This window comes from Budorcas taxicolor, chromosome 7 (assembly GCF_023091745.1).
Source record: "Budorcas taxicolor isolate Tak-1 chromosome 7, Takin1.1, whole genome shotgun sequence".
In the NCBI taxonomy this organism is placed as follows: domain Eukaryota; kingdom Metazoa; phylum Chordata; class Mammalia; order Artiodactyla; family Bovidae; genus Budorcas; species Budorcas taxicolor.
The window spans coordinates 89,493,850-89,521,144 of NC_068916.1; the positions used below are offsets into that span (position 1 = coordinate 89,493,850).

The 27,295-nt window shown below is 36.8% G+C and overlaps 1 protein-coding gene across 1 annotated transcript in view; it reads left to right on the forward strand.

The window, feature by feature from the left end:
* Window positions 1-27,295, forward strand: part of ADGRV1 (adhesion G protein-coupled receptor V1) — a 535,827-nt gene that overhangs the window by 14,302 nt on the left and 494,230 nt on the right. Inside the window, exons 2-11 of the mRNA XM_052643554.1 lie at window positions 1,571-1,755; window positions 3,727-3,876; window positions 5,038-5,133; window positions 8,532-8,636; window positions 10,119-10,232; window positions 12,068-12,633; window positions 12,993-13,263; window positions 13,863-14,192; window positions 22,119-22,295; window positions 24,351-24,574. Of these exons, the coding sequence (XP_052499514.1) occupies window positions 1,571-1,755; window positions 3,727-3,876; window positions 5,038-5,133; window positions 8,532-8,636; window positions 10,119-10,232; window positions 12,068-12,633; window positions 12,993-13,263; window positions 13,863-14,192; window positions 22,119-22,295; window positions 24,351-24,574 (2,218 nt within the window). The remainder of the gene's footprint in view (window positions 1-1,570; window positions 1,756-3,726; window positions 3,877-5,037; window positions 5,134-8,531; window positions 8,637-10,118; window positions 10,233-12,067; window positions 12,634-12,992; window positions 13,264-13,862; window positions 14,193-22,118; window positions 22,296-24,350; window positions 24,575-27,295) is intronic.

Consider the following 27,295-nt stretch of genomic DNA (forward strand, 5'->3'; position numbering starts at 1 on the left):
TGGTTTCTGGGTGGTCTTTGGCCAATCATTCTAATTCAGAGTCTTTCCTGGTGGCGCACGCATCACTCAGCCAAGATGGATGCTAGCGAGAGGGATTCTGGAAGGTGGACGGACATGCAGTGTCTCCTTTCGACCTTTCCCGGAACTCTTCCGGTTGGTGGTGGCTTATTAGTTCCGTATTCCTTACTGGGATCTCCTGTCATAAAACAGCGCGTGCGCATGGTTACTAAAGGGCCTGGCCAGGGTGGGCGGGTTCAGTCAGTGTGCTTCCCCAGGTCCACATCTCTTTCCTGGACTCTTATCTGAACTCTGCATCCCTGTCTATGGATTTTGCAGCCTCACACATGTGAGACATCATTAGTCAATCCCAGACTGCCTTGTTTGAATATATCCCACTGAGCAGTTTGCCTTTTAACCCTAAAGTACATTAAGAACATGTGTATCTGGTGGTTCCTAAATATGAAGCCTTGTGTAGCCATGTGGCAAAGGCAGCTACATGAAAATTTTATTACTTCTTGACCAAGGTAAAGATTAATAGGAAGCATTTTGGTTCATAGAGTACATAATGCAACTTTTTTAAAAGCCATGAACTTGTTATGTTCGGGTGGCTGCTCACATAATCCTTTGGAATCTTAATGATCCGTGAGATAAATTGCTCACATTTTTAGAGATACAGCTACATCACAAAACAGCAGCTCTTTCAAGAGGCCCCTGCGCTGTTGTGCTTTTGAAAACACTTGAATCACACAGAGCTGAAAGTAGGAACAATATTGGCGTCTCATAAACACACACATTGTACGATCAAGAAAACAATAAAGGTTATGGAAAAGAAAGTAAAAGCTTTGCCAAACTTGCTTAGTTTTAAAGAAGCATGGGCATTTTTTAAGAAGTGATATTAGTATTTTAGCTAGTACAGTGGGAGAAATTTAAGTCCTGGAAATTTAGGTGTTCTTTCAAAGGATTAGCATTTCCTTGCAATAACTGAAAAATGCTTTTAAAAAGCATTCTGAAGACAAAACTATGGGAAAAGGAGATAGGACCAAGAAATAAACTTTGGCTTTCACTCACTGCCTTTTGTGACCGTTCAAAGAGTTTTGCTCATATGGATACTTGTATAATTGTCAAATAGAGAATATCACATTAAGATGATCAGTCCTTTTGATAATTTTAGTTTTTGCTTGTCTTTTAGTTTGATTTGGGGGAAGATGGGCTTTAATTCAGTTCACATGTTGCTGCCTAGGTTTTTCTTAGAATAAATTGGAGGGACATGTAATAAACTAAATTTGACAAATACGTGTAAGGCAAGTTATTAACTATTATGTTAATATCCAAGGTAAAGAAAAAAAAGTACTTATGCATAGTAAACAGTACCACAGAAGAGGATTGTCATTTTTGACTTCCTTCTGTGACCACATATTTAAATTGGATAGCTTAATATTTGATACATTTTTTATGTCTTAGTTGCTTACTAACTCTTCATTCTGTGTTTATATCTGTAGACAATGCACCCTAATGAAAATATATTGGATACATTTTGTGAACAAAATCTTTTTCTTGTTTTTCTCTATAGGGATGCCCTCTGCATCTTTATTAGTAAATCTTCTTTCAGCTTTATTCATCCCTTTTGTGTTTGGAGAAACAGAGATCAGGTTTGCCGGACAAACAGAATTTGTAGTTAATGAAACAAGTACAACAGTTATTCGTCTTGTCGTTGAAAGGATAGGAGACCCAGCAAATGTTACTGCAATTGTATCGGTAAGAGATGACAGTAGTTCTGTTTTTACAGAAATAGATAGGAAATGTCTTAGTGATCAGAATGTCTTTAACTGTTTGAGATTCTGAGTAGTTCTATTATGATAAATGATTTACAGATAAACTATTCATTCTTTTTATATGTCTTGGAGGTTTATAGAGTGATCTAAGGTAGCATGTGTATTTGACAGTAATAGTATTTTAAAAATATAGACTGATTATTTTAAAATAATTTTAATATGATTATTTTGAAACAAATATAAACTAAAAAATATCAAGTATTCTAGTTATCTCTGCTTGGATTTATTGCTTAGAATCAGGTGACTTAGAGAAAAATATATGACATTTTAAATGTAGAGGAATGGCAATTAAAAAAACCTTTATGTTAGAGAGCTCCTCTTTTGGGAGAAATTAAGTACAATAAGTAGAAGTGAGAAGTAGAAATTTGATAGAATATTGCTCTATCTTGCACACAATTTAGTTAATAGATGGGTTGTATGTACACGTATCTGTGTTTGTATTTAACCAGAAAATCATGTCATATGAACACTAAGGACATTGATATATTTGAGGCCCAAACTACTTGGAATTTTTTTTTTAATAAGTTTATTTAAGTGATAGGTTAAATCGTCACATTGGGAAACATTGTAAAGAGAGACAAAGAAGAAAAACTAAGAACCCCAATGTTATAATTTTGTGCATTGCTTTTAGTTTTTAATTTATGACATGTTTGTATTTATTTGAATTTATTTTTAGTTTGATTATATTTGATTATTTAGTTTGATTATATATTTATATATTTTTAGTTTATTATATTTTATAGCCTTTTACATATTTTGGTCATATACTGATAACTTTTTTAGATCGCTCTATCATAATCACAACTTTTCTTGATGGTGGCATCATTTCCCAGTCATTTCTCAACAGTTTTTCATTGAGGTTGCTTCCAATTTTTGTTGTTGTAAATATTGCTCTGATGAAACTGTTTACACATACATACCAATTTCTGCATATTTTGGATTGTTAAATGATTTTGGGGTTATAGGACCATGATTTTCTCTTTGTATCCATTTCTTTTGATATTTAATACTTTTTGAAAGACTATACCAACTTTTTTATTAAGGTATGAATACAAGTTTTTCAATACCCTTAACAACTTACTTGGATTTCTCAAGTGTTTAAAACTAACTTTATTTTTGTAAACAAGAACTAGACATTGACTATAATATCCCCATACATCCTTCATTTTTAACTTATACTCAATCATGATTTTTTCCTAGTAGCTAAGTTACTCATTTTGCATTCTTTGGCAGAAAAAAATCTCATTTGGATTTTCACAAGAAGTTGCTGCTTTATAATTTCATAATTATTGCTCCTTTGAGAATCTTAGCAATGCTGACATTACAGAATGAGGTCTTAAAAAGTTCTGAGGAAAAGTTTATAACGACTAATAAATTTGGTATACTGAAAATCGAGTCTTTATTGGTGCTGTGGGAGAATATAAATAAAGCTTCAAGTTGAAAGTTTTGGAAGGAGTAGTTTCATTAAACCCAATTTTTTTCCTGATATATTTTGGCAGGCTACTTACACATCTTCTTTGGGAGAGTTTTAGCTGCAGTTGATCTTCTTGTTAGGTTTGCTGTAATCCACGTCAAATCAGTCAAGAGTGGAGAAAAGTAAAATTCACATCACTGTTTTCCTATGTAATTATTACTTTTCTATGAAATTATCCCTTTACCTTCAAGAGCATAAACAAATGTTTTTATGTAGAATCATTTCTTTTTATAATGCTTTTGAAAGGTGATTTTTATCAGTTGTTAGATATTTGTTTAGTTTTTGTACATCCTATTTATAAACTTCAGTGTCATTGGATGATTCATTTTTTTTTTTCCTGTTGATTGCTGTATTTAGCATCAATTCTGCTTGTCCTAACTCTATGTTATGTAAGACCTATCTGTGTTTTGCATTTGATAGCTGTATGGAGATGACACTGGGGACTTTTTTGACACATATGCTGCAACTTTTATACCCTTTGGAGAAACCAATAGGACAGTGTACATAGCAGTATGTGATGACGATTTTCCAGAGCCGGATGAAACTTTCATTTTTCACTTAACTTTACAGGTGAGTCCTTTTCTCCCCCCCGTTAAAGCTTAAACTTATAAAAATCTTACAACGCTTAAAAATCAGTTTCTCTAGAGATAAGCCAGTTTAAGTGCTTGATGGTGGTTTTCATAGAAGCCAGAACTGACAATCTCTTTGGCAATTCCATGGTCTGGTTATTCCTCAGACAATCTTGTTTAGAAGATTCTGCAGCTAGTTTTTGGATTAATTCAGCTTTATTTAGGAATTGCCGTGACAGATGCTCAGGAAAACCTTGTCTTCCCTTTGGCCCTTTTCTCTATGACCCCCTCCCATGCTACCAGCTGCACAAAGAACGACCATGACTTCTGAGTTCCAAGGAGCAGGCTGCAAAAAGCAGGCCTGGAAGTGGGAGGTCCCTGTGCTTAGAATACATTTGGAGTGACCCTGGGGAAAATGCTTGACTAGCCTAAGGTTTAATCATCCTTGATGACCTGATCTGTTAGGTTGAGGCGATGATGGCTAACACTGCTCTAGTTAATTTTTCTCCAGTGGATTGAAAGTTTTTTTTTTTAGAAGAATTGTGTTGGTATGATTAAAAATTTTTATGAAATTGGTGCCGGAAGCAATCATGTTTTGCTTTTGTAAAAAACTTTTCTCATAATCCTTTATGCTGCTGTTAAATATCAATAAAACTGTTGTAGCACACTCTTCCCACACTTCTTAGAAAAATTGTTGTACTGTTTTAACTTTATTTTGACTCTACGACTGGTAGAATAACTAATTCTTTAAGTTTTAGCACGTTCTGTAGTGTAAAAGAGTCATGTTTGAACTGAATTTCATATTGTCACTTAATTCTCTGTTATATTGTGTTACAGAAAAACCTGAAAGAACTTTTTGGCCAACTCAATATTGATCATGAAATTTAAGTAATTATAATATGTTACCTGCCAGTAATGATTTAGAATTACAACAGTTTATATTTTAACAGTGATTAATGGTTTTAAAAACTCTTTTGAAGAGTTATTGTTTGGGACTTCAACATGTTGACTTAGTTTGAATATATTTTCTTAGTCTGTGCCTTAAAAACATACTTGTATTTTTATTCATTTTCTGAATGATTGCTTAAAGACTGAAATGCTGTTAAAATAATTGTTTTCCTCTTGTTTAATATGTTAATTTATTTTTTGGCTTTTGTTTTAGAAACCTTCAGCAAATGTGAAGCTTGGATGGCCCAGGACTGTTACTGTGACAATATTATCAAATGACAATGCATTTGGGATTATTTCCTTTAATATGGTATGGTTATGATTTAATTTATCTTGTGATTGCTGGATAATAGTTTATTAAATTTTTGGATAGCTTTTTATGTTACCTAGTATCATCCTGTGTAAACATCCTGTATGTGTAAATAAGATTTGCTCAACTTCATCCATATTCCACATTCTGTAGACTGTCCTTTTGTTTTATCTAAGATTACTTAGAAGTGAGGAGGCCTGTACAATCATGGTCATCTCTTGCCCTAATCTCTTTCTGCTGATCCTTCCACCTGCTTCATTTGTTCTCTAACTTGGATGTTGTCTTAGTTCAATCTGCTATAAACAGAGTATCAGTACATAGACTGGGTGGTTTAATAACAACAGAAATTTATTTCTTACAGTTACAGAGGCTGACAAGCCCAAAATCAGGGCATCAGCAGATTTGGGGTTTGGTGTGAGCCCTTCTGGTTCATAGACAGTTCTCTTTTTGTTGTGTTTCCATGTGGCGGAAGGGGCAAGAGAACTCTTGGATGTCTCTTTTATAAAAATACTAGTCTCATTCATCACAGTTCTGCCCTCATGACCTACTCCCCTCCCAAAGGCCCCAGCTTCCAGTAACATCGCATTGGAGGTTAGGATTTGAACATGAATTTTGAGGAGGCATGGACATTCAGTCTATAACAGATGTTGTAACTCAGCTCCTTTTGCTTGATATCCCCAACTGCCACTTAAAAAAAGCATTGTCTGTTAGCCTCCTCTGAAAGTTTGGAGTGACTTGAGACAAGAGAAATACATTGAAAGATCACTGGAAAAAAAAAAAAAAAACACCTATAGTAAGCTAAAATTGAATAGCAGACATTATAGCTGTTAAAAATTCTATAATAATTTTTATACCTGGAGATTTTCCTATTAATTAATATTTTTTGAAGGTTAAAGCTCCATGTCATCCCCCTTAGTTTTGCTCAAAAATTCATTTTTTTTTCCCTCCATTATCACTAAATTCGTGTGCCCCTGGTCAGTCCTATGTTCAGAGGGTTTTGTCTTTATTTTTTTTATTTTTTATTTTTTTATTTTTTAATTTTAAAATCTTTGATTCTTACATGTGTTCCCAAACATGAACCCCCCTCCCACCTCCCTCCCCATAACATCTCTGTGGGTCATCCCCATGCACCAGCCCCAAGCATGCTGTATCCTGCGTCAGACATAGACTAGCGATTCAATTCTTACATGATAGTATACATGATAGAATGCCATTCTCCCAAATCATCCCACCCTCTCCCTCTCCCTCTGAGTCCAAAAGTCCGTTATAGACAGCTGCGTCTTTTTTCCTGTCTTGCATACAGGGTCGTCATTGCCATCTTTCTAAATTCCATATATATGTGTTAGTATACTGTATTGGTGTTTTTCTTTCTGGCTTACTTCACTCTGTATAATCGGCTCCAGTTTCGTCCATCTCATCAGAACTGATTCAAATGAATTCTTTTTAAAGGCTGAGTAATACTCCATTGTGTATATGTACCACAGCTTTCTTATCCATTCATCTGCTGATGGACATCTAGGGTTTTGTCTTTAGAAACAAACATATGAGGCAGGTCCCCTCCCTGATAAAAATCGTACTCAGCTCTGAAATAAAAACAGAATTTGTATTAAGTGGAATGATATATTGCAACTACATTTTAGTCTACAGTAAGGTTCCTGGTTTTTAGAGTCTTTTGAATATGCTACTGATTATCATTACTAAAAGATGATGTGATGCTCCCCACCTTGTTATCTATATTCCAATTTAGGTAACTCCTTCAATTGATGTATTGTATGTCATTTTCCTAGCACCTTAAATTGTCTTTGAAACAAGGTGAGCTATAGATAACATGATTTTAGAGTTGCAGTATCCTTATTAAAAAGGATATGTGGATCATTCCAGTGTAGTAGACATTTTGTAACCTCCATTATTACAGCATTTACAAAAGTTAATTAATCAAATCAGTTCTTTTTGAATGATAAGGAAGAATTAGTTAATTATGAACCAGGCTCCCTTAATTGCTTGATTTTTCTCCCCACTGCCTTTACACTCACTCCCAACTCATTATCCCCAACCTCATACTGGTTCATTTAAAGGTTTCTTTCTTTCTTTCTTTTGACATTAAATATCTTAGCCTCAGAATGAATCCCAGTCTCTAGCGTTGGTCCCAAGTTCCCAACTGCTGTGGTCTCATGACTGCCCGGCAGTCTCTGGCTGGGTACCTGCCCTCTGTGATTAAAATTGAACTAAGTAACTGATGAGCTTGCAGTCAATACTTTGGTTTCCTGAAGTACCTAGTCTGACTTTGGCTTCCAGATTGGATGATGATTGTATCGATGATGAAGATGACAGTGATGGTGATAATAATTATAGTCAACCTTTGCTGGCCCTCACTGCATGTCCTGTACTAGGATAAGCACTTAGGCGTGAATTATCTCGTTGCAACCGCATCAGAACCCTTTGAGACAGGCATTCCTTCCCCTGGTGATGGATGGGGATACTGGGACCTAGGGGTCACCTGCTGCCTTGGCTGGCCTATACCTGGCCACTCACCTCTTCTACCCTGAGTTTCAACCGGCCATGCCAACATTTTCCAACACTTGAAGTCCTGGCTCTTGCTTCCCCTCAGTAATCGTGTCCTGAAAAAAGTCATTCAGTTCAGTTCAGTCACTCAGTTGTGTCCGACTCTTTGTGACCCCATGAATTGCAGCACGCCAGGCTTGCCTGTCCACCACCAACTCCTGGAGTCCACCCAAACCCATGTCCATTGAGTCGGTGATGCCATCCAATCATCTCATCCTCTGTCGCCCCCTTCTCCTCCTGCCCCCAATCTTTCCTAACATCAGGGTCCTTTCAAATGAGTCAGTTCTTCCCAGCAGGTGGCCAAAGTATTGGAGTTTCAGCTTCAACATCAGTCCTTCCAATGCACACCCAGGACTGATCTCCTTTAGGATGGACTGGTTGGATCTCATTAGCAGCTACCTGTTTTCAGTGGCAAGCTGACCGATGAGGAAGGAACAGTGGTTGAGAGCAAGGCTGAGCCACGGTCCCAGTGAATTGCCTGGGTCTGGAGGCACAACTCATTCCTGTGACTTCCTGGGCCCCTGGGAGCCTTTGAATTAATCACCTTTCAATTAGGTAACCTTTAATATTCCTCAGCAGAACAGCTCGTTGTTGGCAGAAGCAGGGCAAGAACCTCCATCTTTTGCCTGACTAGTTTTATGTTTGCTTTATACTATTATTTGAACCTTCTAAGCCTTATTAGCTACAGTTGATGAAGGTGAGGAGACCCCACATTCTTAAGAGCACGATGTAGATGGATTTGTCTGTGGACAATTAGGATTTCTAAGGTAATAACAGTTTGTACGAGCTCCTGCCTCTGGTTGATCAGCACCTGATGGTCTTTGCTCTCCCAATAGCCTTTCTCAATCACAGTGAGTGAGCCCAGAGGCAGAAATGAATCTGTGCCTCTTACTCTCATCAGAGAAAAAGGAACCTATGGGATGGTGACTGTGACTTTTGAGGTAAGTTTACTGTGATGTCATTTTAATGCTTAGAACTCATACCAGATCCCTGCAATTAAAAAAATCAAGGTCCTTGGTATAATAAACATGACGCTTAATGAAAATGAAATAGAATGCTTTCATCATCTGATAAATTTCATGTTTAATATAAAACTGTTTTCCTTGCTGCTTGGAATATACTATGCCTCCACAAACACAACAGATTAGTTTAGATACAGGATAATAATAAACCACAAATTAATAACAATAATTCTATAAAATTCATAGAACATTTATGACAGATCTCTTTAAGGATATAAAATTTTAAAATGCTCATGGGTTCCTTAGGCTTACATAAAATAATCTAATATGTAGTCTTCCCCATATACATTCTCCGTTTAAAAAAATACACTTCATGGATGGTGTTAACAGCAGTCACATTCCAAAAATTGGAAAAAAAATTGGCTGTAGAAATGATAAGGCATCATCAGGTTATAGTGTTTTCAACTCTCTGTGAATGGCTGAAGTTATTTTATTGAATCTTGAGCCTCTTGTTCTGTTGAAATGATTACAGCTAACATTCGTGGAGCGCTTAACATCGCTCGGCCCTGGTCTAAGTGCTCTACACTGATTATTGCTGCGTGTGAACTGGAGCTCTTGCCGGGACTCAGTGTCCCTCATGCCATTTAAAATGTTTTTTTTCCATAATCCTCACCATCATCCGCCACGTGTTTATTTATCTTCCATTTGCTCTCTTTCATTAAATGTCAGGTCCTGGTGGGTAGAAAGCTTGCCATGTTCTCTGCTGTATCCTTAGTACCTAAAAGAGGTCAGACACAGAGTACTTAATAAATACTTTTTGAAAGGAATATGATTTTATTAAATACTTATATCTAGCCTGGACCTTATTTACTCATTTTAAAGATGGGGAAACAGCCACACAGGGTTGTTAAAAATACCTCGTCCAAGGTTACACCACCAGGGGTAGAACTGGTATTTGATTCCATTACTTAAGAGAATATAATAATTTTGAATGCATTCTGCTCAAGAAAAAGTTATTATAAATTTTTTACTCAGGCTTAATATTATGGTTGAGAAAAAAGAGAAAACTCTTAGAAACCATGTTGTTTTTAATCTGTGTGTGTGCTAAGTTGCTTCAGTCGTGTCCGACTCTGTGTGACCCTATGGACTGTAGCCCACCAGACTTCTGTGTCCATAGAATTCTCCAGGCAAGAACAGTGGGATTGAACCTGGGTCTCCCACATTGCAGGCAGATTCTTTCCTCTCTGAGCCCCTAGGGAAGCCCTTGTAGTTTAATTGTACTCAAGATCTATAATGATATTATGGGCCTTGACTCCATTAATTAAAAGGACAGACTTAATACAGATTAGTGTCATTCTTCTTGAAAACATTTTAAAGTAAGTTTGCCAGTTTATATCGCAGTAATGCTTTCTTACTCTAATGAAATGTTTTGTTTATTGATGGCACCATGTTTCTTTGCAGGTAGTGGGTGGCCCATATCCACCTGAAGAAGATTTAAGTCCAGTTAAAGGAAATATCACTTTTCCTCCAGGCAAAGCAACGGTAGCTTATAACTTGACAGTACTTGATGATGAGGTAGGATGTGTTAAATGCTTAAAAGGAACAAGGGCTCTCTGTATTACAGTCATGTTAGAGAATATTATGTCAAGTATTAAGTTATGTTCAGTATTTGAAATTATTCAAAAGCACAGTCATATATAAAGTAGTGTACTGCAGCCAGATATGCCATAGCTGTTAATGCCTATTTTGAAATAGATCTTGTTAATATTTACCTTATTTAATTCACATTAAGTTGTATATCTGAAAGGCGATGAACTTGAATGTAACTGACAGCCACACTCAATACAAGCATTTCCGCATTTTGTAAACCTTGGTGATTGATTTTGCTAGTCATTGCAGTTTTGAGCAGGTATAGTATTACTTACCCAGCATAAATGTATTACTATAAAAGCAAAGAAAATTCTGTTGCAGTTGATATTTATTTGTTTGGATGTTTTAAATGTTCACATGCATAAGAAGGCTTTTGTTACTTTCAATTTCACAGTGAAGCTACCAAGGATTGAGATATATGACGTGGCTAGTTTAACTGGCAAGGAAAGAGTGAATTTGAACAGTATATACAGGGATGTTCCTTATGAGCTAACCAAAAGAAAACATGCCTTTTAATATAATAACCTTAGCAGTAATACCAGAAGAAAAGGGATAGCTGGGAATTTATCTGTCTACCCTCCCACAAAAAATCATCTAAATCACAACAAATCCCAAAAAAGATGAATTATAAGACATTATTAGAAAAGAGTATTTCTCTTGAAAAAGTGAAATATTCAATAGTGCTGATAGCTCTAGCTCACTGGTTGTGAAAGCTAGCAAAACCCATTTTTAGAACCTGGAACATTGAGCAGGTTATAATTTGGAAGCAGTGATTAATTATACATTTTAATTGTAAGTTTAAAAGACTATAGTTAATAATATAGTATTCTGTACCTCAGAGTTACTGAGAGTAGGGCTTAGGCATTCTCTCCACACATACATACATACAATTAACTGTGTGAGGTGATGGATTTGTTAATATCTTGAACTTTGTAATCACAATATATATGTATATCAAATCATCATATTGTACCCATAAATATATTAGTTATATTTTTTAATTATTCCTCAATAAAGTTTGAAGGAAAAAGATCTTCAGTCAAACCATTGCATTTTCTTTTTTGAGATAAATAGCTTTACTTCTTATATTTCTATTGATGGAGGTAAAAGTATATATTATTTCACTTTCATTCATTTATAGTGAAGTAAAAATTCAAATAGCACAGTAGAGATTATCCCTGGGATTTCTATGTTGTTAAAAAAAAGTTTCATTTTAACAGTGTCATCTTTTTGCCTAAAGTGACTCTTATAGCTTGTTTTTCAGAGATACATGGTACGTATTTTGAAAATCATATAATTGATATCATGGTTAAATCTTGAGATAGAAGCTGCTTAGAAGCAAGAATAATTGATATGATAGAAAAACTAACAATTCGTATGTGATGTTTATTGTAGTCTACCAAATTCTTAAATACTAGACCTTGAATGTTGCTTCTGATCCTGCACACCTGATGAAACTAATAAGAACTTGTTTTTCTGTCAGATCTTTGGTTCTCTAGGGATTGATCAAGGTTGAAAATCATTATGCTGATACTTCATTTCTTATTCATATCATTGCTTTATCTAAAATATGTTATTTACCTTTGGAAAATAGTTTAGTAAATAGACAGTGAACAACCCTCCTTATCTGCTCCTTTCAGTTAAAGATTTTTTTTTTAATTTCTGTGAAATTGCATTGAAATGTAAGTGCTTTTTACACTGTGTGTTTTGCAGGTGTTTGAGCTATTGAAGTTTTGCCATTGCTTTTATTTCTCTGACAGGTACCAGAAAATGATGAAATATTTTTGATTCAACTGAAAAGTGTAGAAGGGGGAGCTGAGATCAATACCTCCAGGAGCTCAGTTGAGATCATTGTTAAGAAAAATGACAGTCCTGTGAGATTCATTCAGAATGTTTATTTGGTACCCGAGGAAGACCACATACTCACAATTCCAGTGGTTCGTGGAAAAGATGACAGTGGAAATCTGATTGGATCTGATGACTGTGAAGTTTCTATCAGTTATGTTATTATAACTGGGAATTCAACAGCACATGCCCAGCAAAATTTAGACTTCATTGATCTTCAGCCAAACACAACTATTGTTTTTCCACCTTTTATTTATGAATCACACCTGAAATTTCAAATAGTGGATGATGCCATACCAGAGATTGCTGAATCGTTTCAAGTTATGTTACTAAAAGATACTTTACGGGGAGATGCTGTGCTGTTAGGCCCTTCTGTTGTACAAGTCACCATTAAGCCAAATGACAAACCTTACGGTGTCCTCTCATTCAACAGTGTCTTGTTTGAAAGGACAGTTATAATTGATGAAGATACAACAACAAGGTAGGATTTATTTTAAACCTTGTATTTCTGCAGTTATTTTAATATATTATTCCAAGATTTGATATTTGTGGTGTTGGACACAGTGCTGAACCGTTAAGGATATGTGTCATTTCCTCGACCATGGTTTCACTGTTTTCTTTCTTATCTGGGGAGTGATACTTAAAACATATATTTAAATATGCAAGTTAATTCATGTAGTTTCCTAGGGCACATCTTCATACCTACTCCTTCATATTAAAAACAGTCATTCTTTATGGTTTGGATTCTGCTTACCAGTGGCTAGTGGCCAACTTGGTGTTGAAAATGCCCATTTCAGGGGAAATAGAGTGTATTATGTGACCATATCATCTTTCTTCCAGATTTGAAGAAATTACAGTGGTTAGAAATGGTGGCACTCACGGAAATGTTTCCGTGAACTGGGTGTTGACACGCAATAGCAGTGATCCCTCACCAGTAACGACAGATATCAGGCCAAGATCTGGAGTTCTCCATTTTGCACAAGGGCAGATGTTGGCATCAGTTCCTCTCACTGTCGTTAATGATGATCTTCCAGAAGAGGCAGAAGCTTACCTACTTCAGATTCTACCTCATACGATACGAGGAGGTGCAGAAGTGAGCGAACCAGCGGAGGTAGGTCTCTTGCTACGCTTTGCTTGTAGAAATACTTCTGTGCTCTCGAACAAAGAATTTGATCATACACATCTTATATATGTTTAGTTTGATGTGACAGGAAGAGCATGGGTTTTGGAAGTGGTGGTTAATTCCCTTGCTGAAGGTTGTCCCATCTGTAAATAAAAAGTTTGTTCTTAAAAAAAATTCCACAAAGTTTTCAAGTGTGTTTTTAACTCATCTTCTTTTTGTTGTTGTTGTCGCTAAGTCGTGTCCAACTCTTTTGCGACCCCATAGACCGTAGCCTGCCAGTCTCCTCTGCCTGGGGATTTCCCAGGCAAGAATACTGGAGTGGGTTGCAATTTCCTGTTCTCAACTCAGCTGGGATCTTTCCAACTCAGGGATCGAACGTGCATCTCCTGCATTGGCAGGCGGATTCTTTACGACGGAGCCACCTGGGAAGCCCAGTTCCTCTTTTACGCTATTACTTATATGAGTAATCATTTTTAGATATGATACAGAATTACACATTAAAATTCAAAATAGCCTAGAAAGTAAACAGCTTGGTGATCTCAGATGTGAGAATTCTGCACTTTAATGTTTTATTCCTTTATCTGCAGCTTTTGTTCTACATTCAGGATAGTGATGATGTTTATGGCCTAATAACATTTTTTCCTGTGGAAAACCAGAAGATTGAAAGTAGCCCAGGTGAACGATGTTTATCGTTGAGTCTTACAAGACTGGGAGGAACTAAAGGAGATGTGAAGATATTTTATTCTGCATTTTATATTCCTGCTGGAGCTGTGGACCCTTTGCGAGCAAAAGATGGCATCTTAAATATATCCAAGAGAAGCAGTCTCATTTTTCCAGAACAGAAAACCCAAGTCACTATAAAATTGCCAATAAGAAGTGATGCATTCCTTCAAAATGGAGCCCACTTTTTAGTACAGGTACTTTAATGATTAAAATAATTTCAACTTTGGTTCAGCCGCAAGTGTCCTTACCTGAGTGAGAGAGTTAATTAGTCATTATTTTATCCTTATTTATATTTTGGATTCTGTTGCTTACTGAAAGTTATGTAGGGAATCTAAAGAGAAACTCTCTGCCCCTCAGGTGTATAAGGATGAATAAAACAAGCGTTGTACTAAGATCAGTGTTTTAATTATGAGATGATAAAAGCAGATCAGACATACTAAGGTCAGTGTTTTAATTAGCCAATAATAAAAGCAGGTCAGATATGAAATGTAGGTCAGTATAATTCATGATATAATGGAGTTATTCATGAACTGTGAGTAGGGGAGGGCCGGGAGAGAGCCAATGAGAAGCCTGTCATTCTTCTGAATTGATTTGGGAAAATATGACATAGAAATTTGGATTGTAGAATAAAGAAGTTTTTCATGATGGATATTGCAGGGAAGGCATTCAGAAATGAAAAAAGCAATATGACAGAAAATTGTGTACTTTTAAATAGTATACCAAAAAATCTGTTAATATAGGTGGTCTTTGGACTTTTATTACTTAATAAGAAATAAAGCTCTTATAACATTTTTCTATCTTACTTCTTTTATTTCTTAACTTTTATTAACCAAAGCATTACTTAAACATTTTTTTAATTTAAATTTTTTGGCCATATGGCTTGGCATGCAGAATCTTAGTTCCCTGACCATGGATCAGACCCGTGCCTCTTGCAGTGAAAGTGTGGAGTCGTAACCGGTGGACTGCTGGGGAAGTCCAAACCAAAGCATTGTTTTTATTGCCAAAGTCTGATACATCTGTACTCACAATACTATAGTTGTATTTTCCATATGGTTGCTATTGATTGATTTTGAAAATCAGAAAGTAATAAAGGGTGCTTAGCAAATTTTGATTATGTAGCTAAATCTGTAAATTTCAAACAGAATCAGATAGTATGAATAGAGCAATAAGGAAGGAATGTATAATCTGTTACCATACATTTTGCTAATTGAAGTATATATGAAATGAAATCTCATATTTCGTCAATTTCTTTGAACCATGGGATATTTAAGTTTGTTTCATATTTTTCCCTAGCTTTGTTTTACTAGTTTATTATTGCTTTCTCTGGAGTTGACTGCCCCCTTTTATATGCCATTCTTACCAAATTAGGTCTTCCATCCAGCTGTCTTTTTCGTGCAGTCGATAAATTGTATCCAGTTCTTTGTGACCCCATGGATTGCAGCATGCCAGGCTTCCCTACCCTTCACTATCTCCTGGAGTTTGCTCAAATTTATGTCCATTGAGTTGATGATGCCATCCAACCATCTGATCCTCTGTTCCCCCTTCTCCTCCTGCCCTCAGTCTTTCCCAGCATCAGGGTCTTTTCGAATGAGTCGGCTCTTCACATCAGGTGGCCAGTGTTGGATTTTTAGTATCAGTCCTTCCAAGCTGTCTTACATGTGTTGAATGCTAAATTTAGCTGTGTCAGCTGCTTTCTCCAACTTGCTTCTCACATGCTGCTTGTGACTGTTTTACTAACTCTTTAATTTTCTTGATTTCTTGCATCTTATTTTTTGGATTGTGTTTTAGTTTTATTGTAACATATGTATCCTCAAATACATGAGCAGAAAAAGTATGTGCCAGGTAAACTTCTTGAACCTTCGAGCTTAGTGAAACTTCATACATTGGTTCCTGGCTTATAGGAATTTCTAGATTAAAATAATTTCTTCTTAAGAACTTGAAAGGTATTCTCTTTTAGCTTCCAGAGTAGCTAATGAGAAGTTTGAGGAGAAGAAATCATTTGCCTTTAGACTAACTTTCTCATGGCTGTCTCATACATTGCTTAGCAGTTGATGGGTTGGGCCATTTTATTCTGAAGGTTTTTTTATCTTTTTTTTTTTTTTTGAGCTGGTTTACTTCTCGGGCTTGTGTGGTTTGTGCATTAATTGAGGACTTCTAGTGGAGGTGTCTCGGAGAAGGCAATGGCAAGCCACTCCAGTACTCTTGCCTGGAAAATCCCATGGGTGGAGGAGCCTGGTAGGCTGCAGTCCATGGGGTCGCGAAGAGTCAGACACAACTGAGCGACTTCACTTTCACTTTTTACTGTCATGCATTGGAGAAGGAAATGGCAACCCACTCCAGTGTTCTTGCCTGGAGAATCCCAGGGACGGGGGAGCCTGGTGGGCTGCCGTCTGTGGGATCGCACAGAGTTGGGCACGACTGAAGTGACTTAGCAGCAGTAGCAATGGAGGTGTCTAGTGAGTGCTCTGTTAAGGGGTATATGATTTGTCAGTATGTAGGGATGACTTTTTGCAGTATGTCTATGTACAGGGAGACCTTTTGTCAGTATCCCAAGGCTTTGTCCCTAGTGGTGGGAGATCTGTATTTCATCTTTATTGATATTACTATTATTCTGTTGTGTCTCCTCATAATGAGTAAATTATTATATGATGCACCCTTCTGTCTATGAGGATAACCCACTTTTTAGAGGACCCTTGAATTTCTCTTCTTGGGATGATGGGTGAACAGAATTCTGTTCCCCCTACCACTGGTGGAATGCTCTTGTGAGATGAATGGCCAGACAGTGGTGGATCTGAATCTGTGAAGTGAAATTGAGCAAGTGGTCAAGCCCGTGGTCCTGGCCCTGTTGAGCAAGAAGTTAAGGCAATTTAGAATACTGCTGCTGCCGTCAAGTCACTCTGTGCAACCCCTTAGATGGCAGCCCACCAGGCTCCTCAGTCCCTGGGATTCTCCAGGCAAGAACACTGGAGTGGGTTGCCATTTCCTTCTCCCACGCATGAAAGTGAAAAGTGAAAATGAAGTCGCTCAGTCATGTCCGACTCTTTGCGACCCCATGGACTACAGCCTACCAGGCTCCTCCATCCATGGGGTTTTCCAGGCAAGAGTACTGGAGTGGGGTGCCAGTGCCTTCTCTGAGAATACTGCTGCCAGAGCACATTTAGAGATATACTTGGAAAATTTTAAAAAGCTTTAAGTTTGGCATTCTGAAAAACATGTCATAACTTTATTTATTTATGGCTGTGCTGGGTTTGTAGCCATGCATGGGCTTTCCCTGGGTGTTTAGATGGTAAAAGTGTCTGCCTACAATGCGGGAGACCCAGGTTCAATGCCTGGGTTGGGAATATCCCCTAGAGAAGGAAATGGCACCCCACTCCAATACTCTTGCCTGGAAAATCCCATGGACGGAGAAGCTTGATAGGCTACAGTCCATGAGGGTCGCAAAGAGTCGGACACGACTGAGCGACTTCACTGTCACTTTCTGTGGGCTTTCTCTAGTTGCGGTGACGGGGGGCTACTCTGTATTTGCCGTGCACAGACCTCTCGTGGTGGCTTCTCTTGTTACTGAGCACAGGCACACGGGCTTCCGTAGTTGCAGTTCCCTGGCTCTACAGCACAGGCTCAATAGTTGGCGGCACACGGGCTTAGTTGCCCCATGCCATGTAAGATCTTCCCAGGCCAGGGACCGAATCTGTATCCTCTGCATGGGCAGGCGGGTTCTTATCCACTGGACCACCAGGGGCACTTTTTTGCCTTCTCTGCTATTCGTGTCCTTTGGATTCACAGCATTCTCATTAGTAGACGTTGTCTTGGTCAGTTCAGGCTGTTGTAAAGATTGCCACAGACTGGGTCGTGGCTTAAACATCAGACATCAGGTGTGAGATCAGACTCTTGGGGGAGAATCCCCTTCCTGGTGTGCAGAAATAATGTCTTTTTGCTGAGTGCTCACATGGTACAGAGAGACAGGATCCAAATTCTTTGGTGTTTCTCCTTATAAGGGCACAAACCTCATTATGAGGGTTCTACTCTTACAACCTGGTTGCCTCCCAAAGGTCCCATCTTCAAATACTATCATATTGGGCATAAGGGTTTTAACGTATGAATTCTAGGGGTGGGGATACAAGCATTCAATTCATATGTTTAAGGTGTTTTGGTCCCTAGAATCTCAGTATTCAGTTCTCCCTTTGCCTCCGATCTTGGCTAGGTCAAAACTCATATGAGAAAGAAATTACTAAAACAAGTGAAATGAAGGCAGGATTTTACACAGTTGATTTTGCTTTCATGGAGCCCTGGAATTCCTGTAGTAGTTGCAGTGACGTGACCTGAGAATTGATGAACTGATTGACGTGACCCGGGATTGAGAATTGATGATGCAGAGTATTGATTTTGAATTGTAGAGAACTTTTCTGTTTTCCATCTCTGATTTGTTTTCTTACGCTGCCTCAAAACCAGTTTTTACTGTGGCTAGGAAGGGTTGAGGGCAGGAGAAGAAGAGGGTGACAGACGATGAGATGGTTGGATGGCATTACCGACTCAATGGACCTGAGTTTGAGCAAACTCCGGGAGATAGTGAAGCACAGGAAGCCTAGCGTGTTGCAGTCCATGGGGTCTCAAAGAGTTGGATGCGACTAAGCGACTGAAGAACAAGAGACACCCTATGTTTATGCCAGTGTTAGTAACCTTTATATTGAACTTTTAGCCTCTGAAGACATCCAATATCTCTGTCCACATGGCTGCAGAATCCCTATGTAAACAAAACTCTATTAAAAATCTTCAACTGGTCAGAATTACTCTAGTGATTTTATTTCAGCCTTTTATATGAACATGACCAGTGAAAAAGCTGGCTTAAACCTCAACATTCAAAAAACGAAGATCATAGCATCTGGACCTATCACTTCATGGCAAATAGATGGGGAAACAATGGAAACAGTGGCAGACTTTATTTTTTTGGGCTCCAAAATCACTGCAGATGGTGACTGCAGCCATGAAGTTAAAAGACGTTTGCTCCATGGAAGAAAAGCTATGACAAACCTAGACAGTGTATTACAAAGCAGAGACATTGTTGACAAAGGTCAAAGCTATTATTTTTCCAGTAGTCATGTATGGATGTGAGAGTTGGACCATAAAGAAGGCTGAGTGCCGAAGAATTGATGCTTCTGAACTGTGGTGTTGGAGAAGACTCTTGAGAGTCCCTCGATTGCAAGGAGATCAAACCAGTAAATCCTCAAGGAAATCAGTCCTGAATATTCGTTGGAAGGACTGATGCTGAAGCTGAAACTCCAGTACTGTGGCCACCTGATGTGAAGAACTGACTCATTAGAAAAGACCTGGGTACTGGGAAAGATTGAAGGCAGGAGGAGAAGGGGATGACAGAGGATGAGATGGTTGGATGGCATCACTGACTCAGTAGACATGAGTTTGAGCAAGCTCTGGGAGATAGTGAAGGACAGCGAGGCCTGGCATGCTGTAGTCCATGGAGTCGCAAAGAGTCAGACACGACTGAGCGACTGAAGAATAAATATGAACATGACAGAGTTTATTTTTGATAACACTCGAAAAGTAAGGAGAAACTTGAAGAATATCTGAATTTTGGTGATCGTGGGTTAGAAATCTGTTTGTACTAATTCCAGGGTCAATTTTTATCTATCTCTATATTCAGTTGAATAAGAAAGGTCTTATAGTGCAGACGGTCATTTTAACACTTTAGGAAGAAAGGGCATTATTAGTCACTGACACAGTTCCTTAAGGTTCAGAACAGCTGTTGGCTCTGGAAGGCTGGTTGGAATTAAAAGGTTGTGTAGTTTGTATAGTACATAATGGATGAGCAACTTTAGAATAGGAGGCATCAGACTCTGCATGGAAATCTGAATGAAACTGAAGAAAGGAGAATCAGAGACATGAGCTTCTTATTCTTTAGTGACCCTCTCAGCGAAATACGTTAGTCTGGGATACAGCTTTTGGCAGGCATGGGGTTACTAATGTGCTGTCCCCCTTGCAAACTGTCTGAAAGCAAAGAACGACTATGAATGGAGTAGTCTGATTTAGCAGATGCTTAAGGAACCCAGACAAAAAAGGCTTGGAGACTAAGAAGTAAGCCATGGAAAATTAGCATTTTCCTTTTGATCAGTTCATTCCATGGCCTTCTATATCTTCTTTCTTGTTAGTTTTCAAAAATACTATTAGTGCTGTAACTGTTTTGATAAATTTAAGAATATGAGTCTTCTCCTTTTCTAGAAGATTCAAAGTAAAATATGTTGTTTTTTCCCCCCGTTGATGTTTTCAACAGTGTTATCAGTTTGACTCTCCGTGAATATATAGGGATGAGAGTTCATTCACGAACACGTTCTGACTCACACAGGACCATTATATTTTCAAGTCTTTGCCTCTAACCAGTATGCACTTTATATGCCATTCAAATACATATTTTTATTTTTAAATTTTTGTCCTCTCTTTAAAGATAAATACATATATATGTATGTATATTATTTTTCTGTAGAAGAATAACAGTTATGTGGTTTTAACTATTTATTATCACATTTCATTTATTTTATTAAGTAAATGCAGTATCCTGAAGAACTGAATGTTTTATTTTACTTGATTCAGTCTACATACCGATATTTGGCAAAATTAGTTTGATTTCTTTTTTTTTTCTTTTACTCAAGTGAAGTGAATATTTACCAATTATGGAACTTTTGGTATTCTTCTCCTATATATGATTTTCAAAGCAAAGTGTGTTACATTTAAATAGCATTTACTTTTGCCCTTAAAACGTACACTGTTCATCAGAAAATGTGAGCATATATGCAGTATCAGTTTAGTCCTTGTCCACCAGTGGAAAACCAACTTCAATCACCAGTGTCTACTGCTGGTTACATAGTGGCTTTGTAGCCACATTACAAAGCCTAACAGAGGGCCCTGATAAGGGGGAGATCCGTAACGCTCCATTAAGTTTACAGTTGCTTTTTAACCTAAAATCTCTATGCTTTTTGCAATCCTGTAATGACTGTCTATTCCTGCAGTCATGTGAACACTGTGAGGATTGATAAGTTGGATTTTTGAAAGTTGAAGATTTTGATGTATCAGGATTTGTAGAGAGTTCATTTTGTGTTGTAGGGGTAAATCAACACATTTATTGTGTAGCTGCTGTACTTACAGGTCTATGTCATGTTTCAGGAAAAAATTGAGAAGGACACAGATCCACGAGAGTTCTGTAGTCCTGTTGGGAAGTAAAAGTCTGGAACATGGGAAATGATGATAAGCAAGCAATATGTGAAATTTAAAGTGAGTTTCTAAGTTTAGTGAGGGTAGTAGTAGAAGTCGAGGAAGAGATAGAAGAAAGAGGGCTGGAGAATCCAAGGAAATTTTCCTAGGGGAGAGGGATATTTAACTGGTTTTTAAAGCGAGTGCATTTTGATTTTTGTGATGATGGTTAGAGGCACTTCTACATGAGGAAAAACTTTGAAAGTTACAGTGAAAGCCACGTTCATTAATCACAAGGACACATGATGCATTTCTTTAAACATAAAGACATATTAAGTCACATTTGGAGTTGTGAATGGTCTTCTGATAGTGAATCTTTTCTGGCAGAGAGGAGGAGTGAATGATTTGATTGGAGACGTGGTTCAGTGGAAGGGAGGAGGGAGGTATGGGCAACTCGCTGATATTTGGCTTTAAATCAAGGTAGGTGGGTACAGGCAACAAGGAGGAAGAGTGGATGGCGGTACTGGGGAAAATCGTGTAACATGGAGCAGAGATGGTGTTTTCTTTTGTGCACATTCTATCTATAAGGTGTCCCTGCAACATTTGTGTCATATTCAGTGGCAGTTATAAAGATTTGGAATTTTGAAGGAGAGATCCAGAGATTTTTAGGGCGTGGGTGTGTAATTGTAAGGTAAAGGTCTCAGGAAGAACCCTGGGAATAATCATAATTGAGAAGCAGAAAGAGGTTAAGAGAACAGTGCAGGAGGTTGAGTTAGGATAATGAATGAAGGAGATGGAAGTTGCCAGATTATTGGTGGCCTTTACCCATGCTTGTCTTTTCATTCAATTGAGACTTGAAACATTTTCTTAAAAATTTCTTTTCTTTTCATTTTCTATGGTGTTTTTCTATCTGTTTATTACAGTTGGAAGCTGTGGAGTTGGTGAATATAGTTCCCCCAATCCCACCTATAAGTCCTAGATTTGGGGAGATCCAAAATATTTCTTTGGTGGTTACTCCAGACATTGCAAATGGAGAAATTGGCTTTATTAGCAATCTTCCAATCATTTTGCATGAGCCGGAAGATTTTGCTGCTGAAGTGGTAAGTAGACTTTTTCTTATTGATGGGGCATATTGAGTTTGAGAGAGAGACACTTTGTTTTGAGGGGGAGTCAGGTTAATATAGAGTTAACAGAACTTGAAAAACTTCACCGTTTATAGCAAGCCTTCAGTTTGTAATTTGACATAAAGTAATTGATGAATGTGTGGTTTTTTTCCATCTTTTTCCATATTCGATAGAATAAAGTTAGAATTAATTGCTTACAGTAAAAGAAGGGTAGTATGATGAGGCTGTTTTCAGCTAGTGCTTGTGACATTTGATAAAGTAATAGCCCAACACAATTTTTTTAAAAAAATTAGCCAAGTCATATGTACCACAAGAATCCTTGACTTTTTCCGTTTCCAAGCACTCCTCACGCTTGCCTTGGGCAGGATTGGGATGGCATCCTATGTTTGGTGGTGAAGGTGGTGGTGATAAAGTAGGGGATACCAAATCTTAGGAATTATATATATATATATATATATATATAATTTTTATATATGAATATTTCTGGATACACACACACACGAAAGCATGTTCACTTATATGGCGCCTCTGCCTGCCTGCCACCTGGTGGAATTTCCTGCCAGCTATCTAGAGACCACTCTGACCTTTGACCATGCCATTCCCTCAGCCACAGTCTGTCTCTAAAACCCTCTCAAGTTCTCTCACACTTAGATTTGATTTAAACTGGTTTGTGGTTCAGGTTAGGAATGTGTCTAGAGTTGTTTTTGTTACCAAAGCCTCATGTCAAAATGTGGTGACCACAACTTCTTTTGTTTGTATATTTGATTCTGTGAATTGGCAGAGAAGCTCAGTTTTTCAAGACGCTTTTGCTATTTTGTATTTTTCATAATACACTGTTTTCTTCTAAAACCTCAAAAGCATTCAGTTTGTTCTGAAAGAATGGTTTGTTCTTACTCATCTATATTCTGAAGCTCCACATGTACCATCCCATATTTTTCCCTGGAGGGAAATGAGCTTCTAGGGAAAGTTTTGGTCTCCCTGAACTTGCATTGTTCCCCTTCTGGGAAACAGCAGAAGTGAGAATTTCCCTTTGTTCTGTTTGTCCTCTTTATAGCCTGGCCACTCCCACTCCCTTGGGGTGATTCAAGGGCCCAGCCCTCAAATTAGGAGAATGGTTAGTGAGGAAAATATCTTCAGTGTTTTTCAAGATGGCCTATGTTAAAGGGCAAAGCTCAGAGAATACCTTTTTTATGCACTTAAAAATAACTGCATACCTACTGTTAAATATTTGTTCATATTCTTTGCTTGAAAAAAAACTTCATTATGATCTTCAGTGATCCTTTTCTTAGACATTTTGAAAGTGTGCTGTACTCAAATGACACCACCAAATACAATTTGTTTCAGAATTATTATACTAGTTTCCATTTATTTAGTTCATGCTATGGAAAGACACTTTACTCTTCCCCAGGACCTTGCAAAATAGGGAGCCTCTAGCTTCATTTCACATGTGGAAATTGAGGTCAGAAAGGTTAAGTAACTTGCCCATGGAAACTCAGAGCCCTGAGTATCAGCATTTGTTTGGTTAGAAGCATTTCTTATTCTTACTTGTGTTATTATTTTCTTATTTTCCTTCTATCACTTTAGGATGCATTTGATGTAACTGTGTACTTCCCAGATTTATTCGCAAAAGCTTATTTTTCAGTTTGTATTGTGATATTAATTCTCTTTTCAGAGACCTTCTGGTGGAGATTTGCTTTTTAACTAAATTGTTCTATGTTTTTCATGGTTCTTTGGCTCTTAAAATGAAGCCTTTTTGTTAAGACAAATCTCAGGATAAGCATATTGTTGGGTGGGGGAAATTTAGTAGATAAATTTGACTAGCAAAAACTAATATGAAGTAATTAAATCTTATAATTGTCATGCGTAGAAAAAAGCTTGTTCAATTGTGCTTTTAATAGCATTTTAATTGTTCGCTTCTCTATGCAGAGTGCCTGAACATTCATTTAGCATGTGTCTGTACTGACTGAAAGCTTAGATAGTTTGTGAGCATGTATTTCAGAAGAACTTGTTCTGTTTTCTTCTCTTTATCAGGTATGCATTCCCTTACATCGGGATGGAACTGATGGCCAGGCTACTGTCCACTGGAGTTTGAAGCCCTCTGGCTTTAATTCAAAAGCAGTGACCCTGGACGATATAGGACCCTTTAATGGCTCTGTTGTGTTTTTATCTGGGCAGAGTGACACAACAATCAACATTACTGTCAAAGCTGATGACATACCGGAAATGAATGAGACAGTAACACTTTCTCTAGACAGGTAATAACGCATTGAGGTAGCGTTTAGTGACGTGTATATGTTCATGTTCTCTGAAATAATTTTATTTCTTTTCTTCAGGTAAAGTATGGGGAATAATTCTTTTTCCATGTAAAGTAAAAAGGAAAAACTAAGTAGATAATGCTCTGTTGACCTGACTTCACTGCTGTTTTATGATGGCTTTTGGTTAGTTCATAAATATTAAGATGTAGTGAACTGTTAATGCTGATATTTTTGTGAAGAAACATTACGTCGAGAATTTAAGGTATTAGATACACCTTAAGCATAGCTAATATGTTGCTATATTCAAAAAATAGGCAGCAATAAATGCAGAATGTTAGGTTAGGCAAATAGCTCTGGTGGCTTCATTTTCATAGAGTAAGAGAATTAAAACTTTTTTGAGTGAGTAAAAAGAAAGTGTTAATATTCATATAATGAAATTGTCTTTTGTATATGGAATTTAAATATTAAATAATACTTTTTTTTCCAAAGGATAAAAAAATAATACACATTTAAGGGGTATTTTTAAGTAATAGTAAGGATTTACTTAACATTTCTCAAGTAAGTGATTTAGATCAAGAAAATACCAGGATCTCTCAAGGAGAATTTTTCAGTAATTCAAGAAATTCCAAAAATAAAAAAATATTTTGCTTAATTGGTTTTAATTGAGTTAAAATTAAAACCAGTTTATCTACCATAGGTCTCTAAATTAAAGTTGATAAATATTAAGAAGGCTAATGTGTGATTTGAGGACTGCAAAATTTTCATTTTAGAAACAATAAAATTCATAGATGAATTCAGTGATTCAATAGGTGTTATTTTGTACTATTTTAATCAGGACTGAAGTAATAATAATCATTTTATGTAACTCTTGATCCTCTCCAAATTTTGCTTTCAGACTCTTATAGTATTGTATAAATACAAACACATTTAATAAACCTTATGAGTAGTTTTTATTTTTATATGAAAGAAAAGAATTCAGAATATAGGGAACTAATCTGTTGAATGTCGGCTATTCATTTTGTTTGCTTTCATACCACATTGTGTTTCTTTTTTTTTAAATAAAAATTAAAACAACAGCAAAATAGGCAAATGAAGAAACCCAAAAAAGCAAAAACCAAATACTGTGCGTGCGTGCGCATACACACACAGACACACACACACACACACAGAGTCTAAATACTTACGGTTTTAATAAATATTTTACATTAAATGTTTTGGAATGATATTTCATATGATAAAAAATTAGTGAAATGAAATGTAAACTGAAAATTATTATTTTTTCACTTATATCCTATTTTGTTTAAGTTAGATTTGAGTGCTTATGGACTGTCTTAAAAAGAAACTGAAGAAAAATGAACAGCAGTTATAAGCCAAAGAGGCAGTAATCTATAGAGACTTTGTTAATTGATTTGAGAGTTTCAACTCTGACTAAACATGTAGCAAGTTCATAAGTGACTACTCTTCATATTCTTTCAAAATAGTCATTTTTAACCTTATATAAATCTTTGAAATTAACTAAATATAATTTTAAAGTATTTTTTTCTCTGTCTCTTTCCTGTGGGTTAAAGTAGTATGTAAGAAAGTATAAGCCACAGGGTAGAGAATTTCAGAAGTTATTGATTCCTCTCTTTTCAAGTGGAATAAATTAGTTCAAATTCATACTAAATTTTTTTAGCTCAATTAGTAACTAGCACATACTTGTATTATCTACATGTGTGTGAACAAATTACAATTCAGTATTCTGCTAAGACATATTGAAATAAACGTGACAATCAAATCCACAATTTAAAGTAAGATATTTTGTCAAAACCTCCATCTCAATTTTGCAAATTTTTAACAAAACTAAAAGAATGAATGAATGCTAGTGTGATATAGTAAGTTACAGTAAAATATTGCAAGAAAACACTTTATTCTGATATCATTTGTGATTTTCTTTTAATGTAAAATTCAAATGAAAATTTTGTATATTTCTGTTAAATAGAGATAAAAGTTGCCCTAGTACTGAATGATTTATGATGCTTTTAATACCATACTGATTAAAAATATTTTTAAGTTCTCTCCAGATCAGAAACAACTTTATCATGCCAGTTAATTTCAGGAAAATTTACGACATATGTAGAATATATAACTCCTTATTTATGGTATTATTTGACTTGAAAAGTGAAACACCAGGGACTAAACATTCTGACATGTTTCTCAAGGCTGTTTTAAAATGCAGCATGTTGGAAATCTGAAAAAGTGTTTATATTTCCTGATAGAAAGTTATATTTAAGTAATATTTGTCATAATTAGAAGATACAGTGGTATCTTTTGCTTTCTTAAGTATATTCCTGTGCAAACGATGAAAGGTATATATTTCTCTGCTGATAAGAGTTTTTATTCTTTCCAAGAATAACTGGCTTCAGATCTGAGGATGTGGGTTTTTTATTGTTTTTTTTTTGAAACCTAATTAAAACTACTAAGTAATTATAAGTCAGGCTGAATGAAATTTGCTCAGCTGCTGGGGTTTTGTGAGCACGCACAGTGCTTGGCAGGCTCTAGCGCCTTGGAGCGGGCCTGGAAAGGAATGTCTTCAATGGGTCTTGACATGCTGGCTGGCCGTGGGGTCATCTTCCCTAAGTGGGAACTGCCGAACCTCTTGCTAGCATTTGTGAATAGCAAAGAACCCAGTGTACGGAATTCCCTTCAAGTGCATATGACCAGCTCGTGCGAGGGGGCGGG